Source organism: Lepisosteus oculatus, chromosome 18, assembly GCF_040954835.1.
Source record: "Lepisosteus oculatus isolate fLepOcu1 chromosome 18, fLepOcu1.hap2, whole genome shotgun sequence".
In the NCBI taxonomy this organism is placed as follows: Eukaryota; Metazoa; Chordata; class Actinopteri; order Semionotiformes; family Lepisosteidae; genus Lepisosteus; species Lepisosteus oculatus.
The window spans coordinates 3,425,444-3,438,841 of NC_090713.1; the positions used below are offsets into that span (position 1 = coordinate 3,425,444).

General features: G+C 43.8%; 1 protein-coding gene across 1 annotated transcript in view; it reads left to right on the forward strand.

The window, feature by feature from the left end:
• The first annotated feature begins 6,357 nt into the window (after positions 1-6,357).
• Positions 6,358-13,398, forward strand: part of LOC102683218 (cytosolic phospholipase A2 gamma-like) — a 32,586-nt gene continuing 25,545 nt past the window's right edge. Inside the window, exons 1-2 of the mRNA XM_069180566.1 lie at positions 6,358-6,481; positions 7,362-7,419. Of these exons, the coding sequence (XP_069036667.1) occupies positions 6,426-6,481; positions 7,362-7,419 (114 nt within the window). The 5' untranslated portion in view covers positions 6,358-6,425. The remainder of the gene's footprint in view (positions 6,482-7,361; positions 7,420-13,398) is intronic.

Below are 13,398 nucleotides of genomic sequence, written 5' to 3' on the forward strand. Positions count from 1 at the left end.
ACAGGTCAGTGGAGTTGCCATGGGCACCAGAATGGGACCCAGCTATGCCAACATTTTTGTAGGCTGGGTAGAAGAACGCTTCTTTGCTTCCTACACTGGCTATGTCCCTGACCTCTACAAACGATATATTGATGACTGCGTCGGTGCCGCCACATGCTCCAACGATCAGCTTGAATTCTTCCTGCACCATTTCACCAACTTCCACCCGTCCCTCAAATATACGGTTAACATTTCTTCCACCACTCTTCCGTTTCTAGACATCCACTTGTCTATCAACTACCCCCGACTGTCCACTTCAGTTTATTACAAACCCACGGATTCACACAGCTACCTCCTGTACAGCTCATTTCACCCCAACCACACTAAAAACTCTCTTCCTTTTTCACAGTTCCTTAGGTTACGACGATTATGCAGCGACGACATCGACTTCGAAAACCAAGCCCTCGAAATGTACTCATTTTTTATCAACAGAGGATACCCCAGCAGTGTGATTGACAGGGCCCTTGCCCGAGCCAAAAACACCCCCCCGGACCATCAACCCGATCAGGAACTCCCGCCGTAACAACCGCATTCCTTTGGTGCTTCCTTACCACCCTAACACACTTCCTATCCCCAGGACCATTAACCAGAACTTTTCCATCCTACAGGATGATCCCTCCATTGGGGCCCTCTTTTCTGATCGCCCTATCATCTCATATCGCCGACCACCTAATCTGCGTAACCTCCTTGTCCACAGCTCCCTTGACCGCCCTCAGCAACCATCCACACCAGGCACTTTCCCTTGCAAAAGAGCTCGCTGTATCACCTGCAAGTACACAGCCACCACCACACTCATTCAAGGCCCCTCAGGACAATTCCGGATCACCCAGACAGCATCTTGTACCTCCAGCAACCTTATTTACTGTATCTCTTGCAGTAAATGCCCAGCCATCTACATTGGGGAAACAGGAAGGAGACTCGGAGACCGCTTCAGAGAACACGTCAGGGCTGTGAAGATTAAAGATCTCTCCAAGCCCATTGTTTCTCATTTCACCTCTGACGGCCACGACCACTCTAATCTCTCCGTCTGTGTTCTCAAAGACGGTTTTCCGAACTCATACATCAGAAAGACCACCGAAACTAAAATTATTCTGCAGCTAGGATCACACATTCTCCCTTCCCTTAACGACAGATTACTGTTCTTTTAAATTTTCTCCATTCATTGGAAGTTTCATTTCACACCTCTCTGCACCCATTCTGACTTCACACCTCTTGATTGGCCTTTCTTTCTGTCCCCTGCTCCCGCCTCTCACTCCTCCTCCCTCTCAACCTTTGTTCTCCCGCTACTTTACCTTTGCCTACTGCCCTGTCTCTCTCACACCTGAAGAAGGCTCCACGGCCGAAACGTTGTGTTCTCTTTCTTCTTTTTTTCAGCATGGAATAAACCTATTACTTGTTCCTTTGCAGCCTACGCATGCTGACGCAGCTACCCACCTGAACTACTATCCACAAGTATGAAGCATATCTGTCTAGACATGTCACTTACTTTATGTATTCACTTTTTATGTTATGTGTTAGGAATATACTTTTCCCTCAGAATCAGAATTGCACCTGAACTGAAAGGGGGGAGATTTACAATACATGCATTTTCAACCTCAGCAGTGAGGAGCAGACGGGGAACTCCACAGCCCTCTTAAGTATATTAGAGAGAATTTTAGAATATTATTATTCAAAACCCATGGATGGAAAGTAGCCAGAAAGTGGACAGTGACACCAAAAGAGTACCAACCCACCAGAAAGGCAAATTTAAGACATAATTTAACACTGTTTCCTATTGCAAAATAACAGGTGTGTAAGAGTCAGACAATGCATAGCTTGTTCCAACTTGCTCTACCAGAGCCCAACTGTAGTGATTCTGAAGATTTCAGAATAAAATAATCTTCTAGGTCTCCTCTGCTAGGTTGTGTGTCTCAAAATAAAGAGTGTACTATAAGGAACAAAAAGAAATCAGAAAACCTCTAGGATAATGTTCTGTAAAGGCACTGGAGGTGGGTTCAGGGCATTTTTTGAAATAAGTATTTTTAAAATATTTATTTAATATATTCTGCACTTGCAAGCTCAAATGGAAAGTTTCGAATACATTGCTTTTTATTGCACCCCATTCCCCTCCACCATGCAATCAAAACTAGAGAGTGAAAGCAGTTTTAGCAGATAAATCAGTTTGGCTCAGAAGTGATTCTTATCACCTCACTTTTTATCACCTTGCTGCTATAGGTGGACTTTGTTCCAAACAAGCTGGGAAGCTAAAGCACAGTAAAACCATTTTTTTGCATTTGTTTTTTGCATTCCTGGCACCTTTTTTGCTTTCTATATGTGCTTCAAACAGTAAAGAGACAAAAAAATGTTTTGTTTCACATTCGCCTTGCTTTTTCATACTTAAAATGTCGGTTGTTGCTCTCTTCTGCGTCTGTTCCACAGTGTCCATCTAAGCCTCAGGATTCCCCCTCCTGGCCCTTTTACCCCTGATGCTGTCTTCTTGGCCCCATGTCTGTTCAGCATCCCATCCTACCTCATCCCATCCTTTGATTACACTATACCAGCTTCCAGTTCTTCCCCGGGTCTTCCCCCCAGCTCAATGCCATCTCCTCACCCACAGGTCTGTCCAGTGTCCTGTCTCCGGTTTAGTCAGTGGGTATCCTGCGGCTTTAGATGTCTTCCTTCTCCTTTAGCGTTATGTTCGTGTTTCCACATTCCTTCTCTCTGTTTATCTGAGAAAAAAATGAAATGCTTCAGCTACACTATTTTTTTTCTTTTATTACTTCAAGCAATTTGCATTTCACAAAGCCACTGCTATGATCTATGATCTACGATCTATGATATAAATCTGTGGGAAACTTGACAGGTGCACTTTCACTGAAATCAGGTTAAACCAGTTTTGATTATACATAGAATTTGTGTCCGTGACTGGTAATTATTATTTTTCTACTCATCCACTAATTTTCAATGAAGCTGCCACTGCTATGAAGAACAATGCACTGTGGGACCCATCTGCTTGTTTTTGCACTATGAGCCCTGAAGAGTCCCCACCCAGGTGATCACCAGAGGGAGGGGAATTGTTTAATCTTACATTTCATGAGTGGAGTACTATTACAGTCAAGTTATAAGTGCTGATTAACAAATATGGGCAGATAAGATGGCCATCTGTCCTGTGGTGGATATGTATGGCCAAAGTCAGGAGTCTCAGACTCAATTCCTGTAAGACCTAACATGTCCTACTTTTTTGCCACCTTAGCTCTCAGTTGCATAATTGCCAGCAGCTATATCACCCTGCAACTAACAACTGGCACCCCACTGCAGCTAAGCAGGTGTGAGCCTGGTCAGTACCTGGATAGGAGACCTCCTGGGGAAAAACTAAGGTTGCTACTGGAAGAGGAGTTTGTGGGGCCAGTAGGGGGTGCTCACCCTGCAGTCTGTGTCGGCCCTAATGCCCTATACACTATTCTGAAAAAAGTCACCGCTTTCAGATGAGATGTAAAACCGAGGTCCTGACTCTCTGTGGTCATTCCGAAGACCAGGGTGTTTCTTGAAAAGAGTAGGGGTGTTACCCTGATATCCTGGCCATATTTTGGCTTTTTCCAATCATGGCCTCCTGATAATCCTCATCTCTTAACTGCCTTCATCACTCTGTTCTCCTCCTCACTGATAGCTGGTGTGTATTGAGTGTGCTGTATGCACTATTGCTGCTGTAGCATCATCCAACGTTTTGAGTGGAGTGTCCAGGAAAGCGCTAAATAAGTGTAAGGAATTACTATTATTATTACTTAATAATATTTGGTTGAAGTAGCTGTAGGAGTTTTGTGAATTTACTGAGACAATTATTAATTGTATCAGTAATCATGAGGTGATTCGTTATGGCTTTTAGACAATTAATCGTCAGAACAACTAGCATGCACACACACACGGATTCAATACACGAGATACATTTTTTAAACATAAATTGTGCACCAAACATACAGTATATCAGTATGCCTGGATACAGGTGAGGGTTATCAAAAATATAAGGTATATAATCTCAAAGATCGGTGTCATTACCCACTGTTACACTAGACTCGGAGGTAAATACATGACTCATGGATTAAATTGATAACAACTTGTGTTGAGGTAACAATTAAACTCTCGAGACGCAATGTAGAACATGGGGTTTACTTATCCACTGTGTATGGGTTTGGATTTCCCAGCATGAGCACCAAAACCAGCTGACAGGCTCTGTTGCAAACTCTGTCCCAGCGGTCGTCCAATAGGCGTCGTCCCGGCGTCCTCTGGCAACTGGTCGACCAGTCGAGGTGCAGCTCAGAGTAGGACGGACGGAGGAATCTAACTGCGGTACGTAGTGCAGTCGTTTCTCACAGGGGTCTACTAGTCGTTTCTCCGGCTGACTAGTAGAAAGTCTCTATGCAGAGACTTGCGGGTCCTCGCTAGTCACTCTTTTACACGGGAAGAAAACTGGTTTGTTCCCGGTCCAGCACTGCTTCTGAATAAACTATTCAGGTTGTCGACGAGCGTCCAATTGTAGGCTGTGGTTGATCAAGGGGAGCATTCACGTTGGTCGTTGCAGAATTCTTGGCCTCGCACTTAGAACAAAGTCCAAGTCCCAGAGCAGACAACACCGGTTGTCACGTGATTGTCCCTGAGATTACGCAAAAATGGCCGAGGAGAACAAAGACCTGAGCTTGTGCCAGTGTTTTAACCAAACACAGATGTGCTATTGGTTTAGAGTTTAGTGGAAATTGGAGACCTACGTGGGGTTACCACACCCTGCAAGTCCCTGATTGGTTGACAAAGGTGAGAGATGAGTCAATGACCCCTAACACCTAGGACAGCAATCCAGATGTCCCTAGGGATGACCATTGGTCATGATGGCCAGGCATAGCTAAGTGCATCCCCATTTGGGAGCTGCTCCTTATCAGAAAGAAAACACCTTAAATCAGACTGCATGAATAGCTTCTCTGTGGCTGCACCACAGAGATGAAGAGAGAGAGATGGCGCCTCATTTAGGAAAGCACAGCAACGCTTAATTCTGTCTTATTAACAAGCATTGCTGCTACATAGTTCAAGTAGGTAGCTGCGTCAGCATGTGTAGGCTGCAAAGGAACAGGTAAAAGTTTTTTTGTATACTGAAAAGAAAGGAAACACAACGTTTCGGCTGTGGAGGTTTCTTCAGGTGTGAGAAAGACAGGGTAGTTGGCAAAGATTAAATAGCACAGGAGAACAAAAGCTGGAAAAGTGGAGGGAGAGGGGAGAGGCAGAGAGGTCACTCAGGAAGTGCAAAGTGGAGAAGGGTGAAGAAAGGTGTGAAGTCAAAACCTACATGAGAATAGAGGAGATTACACGAAAATAAGTCTTTCATTGAGAGAATGGGGAAGATGTGAACCTAGTTTCAGGATGAGTTTAGTTTCTGTTGTCTTTCTGCTGTGGGAGTTGAGAAACTCTTCTTTGAGAACAGACAGAGGGATCAGTGTGATCATGGCTATCTGAGGTGAAATGAGAAACTATGGGCTTGGAGAAATTTTTAATCTTCACAGCCCTTACATGTTCTCTGAAGCAGTCTCCTAGTCTCCTTCTAGGTTCCCCAACATAGATAGCTTTTTAGATAGGCGTAGATAGGCATTTATTGCAAGAGATACATTAATGAGGTTGCTGGAGGTACAGGATGCCTTCTGGGTGATCTGGAATTGCCCTGAGGGGCCCCGAATGAGCGTGGTGTTAGATATATATATTTACAACTCATTATGGAAGAATTGTATTTTTTTAATCAAATCACAGAATCCTGCCAAAACAGCGAACGTCAGTATGAAGAATCACATCAACCATAATTACTTTCATCTCCAGGCATCATGAACAAAAAATTCAACCTCCCTTGATGGGAGCATTCAGCACTTTGTTCACTTCACTTGCCATTTTCCAGAAATAAGAAATTGTAAGAATTAATATGTATTACCTACCAAGTCCTACATTTTGCCTACTGAGCTCTGAGTTGCATAATTGATCTAATTGTTTCATTAACAGTATGATTGTAATACCTCCAACTAGGAACTGTGACAACTATCTTTAATGCTAAGATTTTGAAGAATCAACTGTGCCTGACCTCAAAAATATATTTGTACCTAAATGATAAAATAATAATACGTTTTGAATTGACTACTCAGGTTAGAACAAAGCTAAGAAAAAGATTAAAAGAAAGGGTGAGACCAAGGTGTGTTCAGGGATGAAACCAGAAACTACTTTTCTGTCTGGGCTTGCCTTATTTGTCACACATTGTGATTAAATAAAGATTTAAAGGTTATGGTGCAAATCATAAACTGGCTTCCAGCTCAGGACTTCAGCCTTGTATCTCGTGACACATTGACGCCACAGCTGGGAATGTTTCAGCCTCCAGATGAGTATAAATGATCTGTGTGGAACAGCTGGACTACATCTCGCTCCTCAGGTACATCAGAGACAGGTGAGTATGTACTGGACACATTATTATAACCTGCTACTGTAAAACTGATCACATATGAACCTACTGGAGCAACATTTCTGAGATTGTCTATGACTGTACTACTATACTCTGTATGTAATTTCTATAGTTCTAGGTCTTTAACTTACTGATGAATCCTCTTGGAAATTAAAAGCAATAATGTTCAGGTAAAAGTTGGGTGTTAAATACTGTCTGGTTCAAGATCATTTTTCCAATGTGCAATAATTCATGTTAGATATCTTAGTGGAATATATTAAAAATATTGCACAGGGTTTTAGGGAAACTGATTCAGAAGTGACATTCTAATGTGTCTTTAAATGTAATTCACAGTAACAATGTAAATATACCAAATATAAATTTAAATAAATGCAATTATTAAATACTTCTGAAATTGCAAGATGGCATTTCTTTTGTTGTCAAGCAATATTTTTTTAAATATTTATAATGAGAAAATGATCTTTTTAAAAACTGACACAGAGAACTAGGGAGTAAATTTCAGAAATGAATGCATCTGGTGATTGAAGTTACTGGTTTATCGTTAATATCATTCATTGATAAACTGCATTACACTTCAGAGATGTAAATCAAAACATCATTTTTTTGTGAAAAGAAATCAAATTGCCAGGAGACACTTTTCCTGCACCATGTTCAGTCCAGACTGAAAGCGAAAGAATATGACATGAAGGCTCATCTTTTAATTATGAGGCACTGGGAAGTACTGTATGTGGTTGAAAATCAGTGTCAGGAAGCCTATGCCTCTCTTTATTCTGGTCTAAACCAGCCTGTTCTTGGGTACTTGTATCCCAGTGTCCTCTAGATGTACAGAGTCGTCTCCTGACAAGTTGAATTTTTTCTTTGGCAGATCCAGTGAAGCAATCAAACAGCACACTTTCTTCAAGAACAATATGGAAGTCCTCACGGTACATTAGTATTTATCATCTTAATTACTAAAAGTTAATATTGGAAAAGATCTAGCAAAAAAGCAAGGGATCAACTTACTTTTAAGGCTTAGAATGTGATATTAAAATTATTACCTGATGCCTCAGCCTTCTACACTGGTATGTACTTTTGCTTTTTTAGAAATTCCCAGAAGTGCCCTTTAATTAGGCTTTGCACACAAGCAAGGATGTTATTTGCTTTTGAAAAATGAGTAACATGATACAACTCAAACTTGAAGGCTGATAAGAGTGTCTTGGTAATGTGTTTGGGGTTATTTTGTTTTCTTGGACAGTCCGATGAAAGCAAACAAAAACCAGCGATTCTGAAAAGCACTGGCACCTTCCAGAGCCACTCAGACACTGTGATAACAGGGTCTAATAATAATAATAATAATAATAATAATAATAATAATAATAATAATAATAATAATAATAATAATAATAATAACAATAGGGTCTGGTAATGTGTACAGTACAAACACACAGTGAAAGACACACAAAATTAACCACAACTCTCCCTCTGACCTAGCAGTGCTGAACTCCCTGCATCCAACCTGCCTTAAAAGAGTTTTATTTTTTTAAGTTAACTTTTAAAAATTCACTGCAGTATAAGGATCACATATCAAAAAGGAAAACCAAAAGCAATGAAAAATGGCATCGGATGCAGGATATAAAGTAAATGTACAGCATATCCATGAACACTCCACTCCACTGATTGAGTGTGGATGTACAGTATATCCATCCACACTCAATCAGCAGAACAACAGGACTGCAGAAAAGCTGTTTTTTTTGTGGAAATAAAAACTATGCAATGTTATGCACTCATTTCTCTCCTATCCTTTTAATACACAGGCACAATTAAGATTCCACACACACAACTGTATGTTTTGCTCTCTGAATTTAGTTTGTTATAGTCAGTCATAAGTGAAAACTACACAGAATTATATACATTTAAAATTGAGAACAGGAGTCACTTCTGTACACAAAGTGAGTATGGGACTAACTACAGATCCATGTATTTGAGGCCAATAGTCTGACTTCATTTGAGAAACGGCAGAATAAGATCCCCCAATCAAAGAACTACTGACTAAGACATGGTAGATGGGCTTGACTCCTCTGATTTCTAACCTTATCTTGTGTCAATAAAAGACTCTCTGCTCTTATAACTGGTACTAACCTGTGATTGTCAAATCTTTTTGACACCCTACCTGTAAGCAGGGTGTGAAATACCTCTGACAAGTGGACAAGTCAGAACAGTGAGTCTGCAGGTTCTCATTTTCCCAGTGTGAAACAGAGGTTGAATCACGAAAGTCAGACGTAACTGTCAATCAACACAGGAGGGGGAGAAAAAATAAAAATATACATAACCAAATACATTTTTTTTCCCAAAAAAAGAATATTTAATAAATATAGAAACTGCAGAAAGTAGAACACCTTAACTCTCCACTGAGGTCTGGAAATAAGATTAAGAACTGTAATAATAAGATAAGATCACTTTATTGCCCATGTAGCGGCGAGGCTTAATAATAAGGCAGAATTAAGTGTTTCTGAGCTTTCCCAAATTAGGCCTCATTTCTCTGTTCATCTCTGTGGTGCAGCCACAGAGAAACCATTCATGCAAGGTGATTTAAGGTCCAAGGACAGCTCCCAAAGGGGGGTGCACTTAGCTAAGCCTGGCTATCATGATCAATGGTCATCCATTGGTGCCTATCTGTCTAGGGAGTGCGAGTTGGACATCTGGATTGCATTCCTAAGTGTCAGGACTAAGTGACTCATATCTCACCTTGATCAACCAATCAGGGACCGGTAGGGCCGAGTAACCCACGTGGGACTCTGATGCCCATGGAACTTTCAGCCAATCAATGAGCTGAAGTTCCTCCAGGTAAAAACAGGCAACACAGAGAGCCTGAGAGTTTTCAGATTCAGAACAAGATTCAACAGGAGAATTCCAGGGCAGGACGGTCCAGGAGCAGAAGGCTCCCAAGGGCAGGACATTCTCACAGCGCGCCTCCTGACCATCCTGAGACTCAGCCCGGACAACCACGGAACGGCCAGTGTGTCCGAGTGCCAGAACTTTCCTTTGTTCTAAGAGTCTAGAGTTGAGGTTGCCAGGGAGTAACCAGCAGCAGGCCTCGTGAACAGGTCGGAACTGTGGACAGCTGAATCACTATTCAGAACTAGCTCTTCATCAGGAACGAACCGGTCCTCTTCCTGACTTGCTGGGACCCACAGTCATCTTTTCTCCTGTGCACAAACTTTGCTAGTTAAAGCCAACAATGAGCATCAGCAGCGCACCGTCGCAAGCCGCACAGCACAACCTGGCACGGAGCCAGAGAGCGCGGATTGGACAGCAACAGCCTGCAACTGTTTCTTTGTGCCCGCAGGAGATCTGAATCCCCAAAGATTGGATGAGTATTCAACTTCAATGCATTACAGCTCGAGAATTCAATTGTTATCCCAACCAGTTGATATCAATTTAATTCCTAAGAGTTATGTACTTGTTTGAGTATCTAATGTAGAAGTTGTAACCAAGTTCACTTTACGAAACGGTCTTAATGAATGATATACTGAACGTATGTCCTCTTGATGTGTAACACTTTGTAACTGATTGAATATATATCTTTTGTATTCTGATAACCCTCTCGATAAGATCTGTTAGGTTTATATGCATATTCTATGTATTAATAAATGTATCCTCGTGTATTAGTACCTGTGTGTGCGCGTTGTTTGAGTTATGTCGCATGGTTGGACTCTAAAGCAATCAAAAGAATCAACTTTGTGATTTACTGCTACAATTAAAAATTGTCTCAGTAAATGCCCAAACCCTACAGAACTGGTGCATTCAGAGAGCCACTATGATTACATATTTGGCGTCCCTGAACCGGTTTTCTCTACATTTATTTGGCGTCCCTGGCACGGGCGTGGCAAGACTGAAATGAGTCAACCAAGCGGAATAATTCAATATAAAACGCCGCGCGTTTCATACACGACAATACAGTGTGCTGAAAGCCGAAAGAAAAAGTTCCCCTTGCTCTTTAAGCAGTGCTTGATTGTTTTGTGATCTTTTGCGATCTACCGGGTTGATTGCATACTTGATCTTGTGGTTTTCTGTGGTAAAACTGTGATTTCGTACTTAAAAGTAATACTCTTTAAGTTTAACGATGGTTGCTAAAAGGTCTGAATTCGAGTCGCTATTAAGCACTCTCTCTAGCAGCGACAGGTCTGACCACGATCTCTTCCATATCTCCGTCAGCGGAGAAGCTAGGAGAATAAACCTCCATTCTCTGAGAGAGCTAGCGAAGGACATAGAGAGATTTGACCCCGCAGTGTCAGAGAATAATATCGAGAGTTATATTCAAGACCTCAGGTATAACCTGCAGTACCTGCCAAACGCCACAGAACAGGAGAAAGTGTTTCTGGTCAGGAAAACTACCAGCAGAGCTGTACATGAGTGGATGGCTAGGCAGATGAAAGAAGTCTGTAATGACTTTGAGCAGCTATGTCAAGCACTTATCGAAGAATACAGTGCGTTTATTGACCCGACCGCTGCGATAGCCGCCGCTCTTAACATTAAGCACGAGAGAGCAGAGTCCCCTCGCAAATATTACGAGAGACTTAGACGAACTTATTTTGGAGGGCGAAATGATGAGGGTTGCGAAGAGAACACACATTTCAAGGGTTTATTCATTGCGAATCTCCACCCGTCAGTCAGAAAGATGATCTTAATGCATACAGATGCACAGACCATGAAAATGACTGATATCAAGAGATTCGTGCAGAAAGCCTGGGAGTATGATGTCCAAAGTCGCTCTGAGCAAAACGTTGCTAAAGCGACTGCGTTCGCCTTCAGAGCCAGCAGGGTTAATTCCCCCCTGCTCGAAGGAGCACAGGCTCCTGAGCTGGCTAAGCCCCGTTCCAAAGCACTCACACATGAGAACACCGGGGGAGGGAAAGGGCTAGAAAAAGCTGAACAAAAGGATTCAGTAGCCGCCCGCCTAGCCAGGCTTGAACAACCTTTATTAGGACAGGGACAACCGCTCCCCAAGGCTGCCGGAAGCGTGAATGAGCTGATACTCTCCAATGGAGGAGGCGGAGACCCGCCCCCTCTCCCTCCCTCAGTCTATCTGATTGAGCGGAATAGTTCCTGCCTGGATGAGGTCAGCCACTCCCAAGCGAGTGCTGACTCCACCCCTGAAGTCACAGAGCAGGCAGTAAAACAGAGAGGAAAAGCAGGAAGCTTTTACCTCAAGGCTGCCATGGGTGATGTCTTACCCAGTGAGACACTGATTGACACTGAGGTTGAGAGGTGTTTGATGTCACACGGCAAGCTCAAACGGGTAGAAAAGGAAAAGGGCATGCAACTCAGAGAGGAACCTTTGGTGAATCACCAGAAAGGCAAGGTGTGGAAACAGGTCAAGGCTCCTAAGCCTTCTGTACAGAAGGAAAGGGGGGCCAAGAGGCAGACTGTGCTCACACAGTGCCCACCGAACACAGAAGCCTATGCGGAGATTCCTTCTGTTCCCTCTGGACAAGAAATAAAAATATTTTCTTGTTCCCCGTATATACAGGGAAGTTGTGTCCCGGCTGAGGTCACAACAGCCTCCCTGCCACAGGAGCGCTGCTCCGAGCAGCCGCCTGATCCACCAGGTAAAGCACACACCTTTTACATCCCTAAAGAGGAGCAGATCTCCCCACCTGGCGATGAAAAGGAGCTTTCCCTGTACACCCTGGCACCCAAGAGGGGTCAGGACCACCACCCTGCAGTGGTGGAAGGGATCCAGATGGCAGGAGAGCAGGTTGGTGATGAAGCCCTCACCCTTAGCGCTGAGAGGTCCTCTATTAGTGAGGATCTGCTTGAGCAGCTGTCACAGGGCCACCGCCAGGTGCCCCTGGTGCAACATTCACAGGTTAGACAGGAGGTCCAGCTCGACGCTGAGACTACTGCGCTGTGGACACACCTGATCCCAGATGCCGATTCCCTCTGCTTTGACCCAGGGAACCTGCAGTCAGGTAACATTATTTCTCACAACTACCAGGTAGTGAGTGAGACTGACCTGATTGTTCCTGCCTCAACGGCAGGGTTGCCAACACACCCAGTCCCCCAGAAGGGACAGGGAATGAAAGCCGAGCCGGTTTTCTTACAGCCACCAGCTCAGTCTGTCAGTCTGAGTCTGACCAACAGTGGTTCAGCCAGACTGGAGCTGGATGGTAAAGTCACCCGCCTGCCAGTGCAGGACATCACAAAGAGAGGTGTCAGAATCCCCGCCTGCACTGACATGGGCCTGGTGAGTGATAGTGAGTTCAAAGACAGTGAACTAGCTATCCCAGTGCTGGGGCAGCTCCCTGAACCCCTAGCGAGGGAAGGGGGGAGCGAGCAGGTGTCCTACACCTACCCCCAGCGAACGATTGTAAACATGCCGATAGAGGGATTCCTCAATCAGGAAGTGTGCAGGGTGGACCTGAACAGTGAGAATAGGATAACAATCCCAGATCACTCAGGTGCTCCAGATGACCACTCAGCCGAGGGTCAGGCATGCTCCACCGCTGCACCGCCCCCTGCAGGGTTCCTAGAGCACAGGCATGAACAAATCGAAAAAGCAGATGCCCTGGAAAAGGAGGAGCAGCATCAGCCGCTGCGTCAGATCTCCCCAGATTTCCAGGATGTTGGTGCCCAAGATGCCACATGGCATACTGAGAAAGACACCATGTACATGCTGCGCCAGCTTAGAAAGGCAACAGTCACTCAGAAGGAGATGACTGGGATCAACCACCCGAAAAGACTTTTGGGAGGACTGATTGCTGCCACCACTGTTGTGCATTTGCTATTTCTGGTAGGTTTGTGTGCTACTGGCACTCTCACCCTGACTGCCCCAAGAAGGCAGGGGTCAGAGATGCCAGAGGGTAGTGACAGACTGTATCAACAGCAGCAAAAGTTGGAAAGCTTAGGGAAAACCCTAAAGG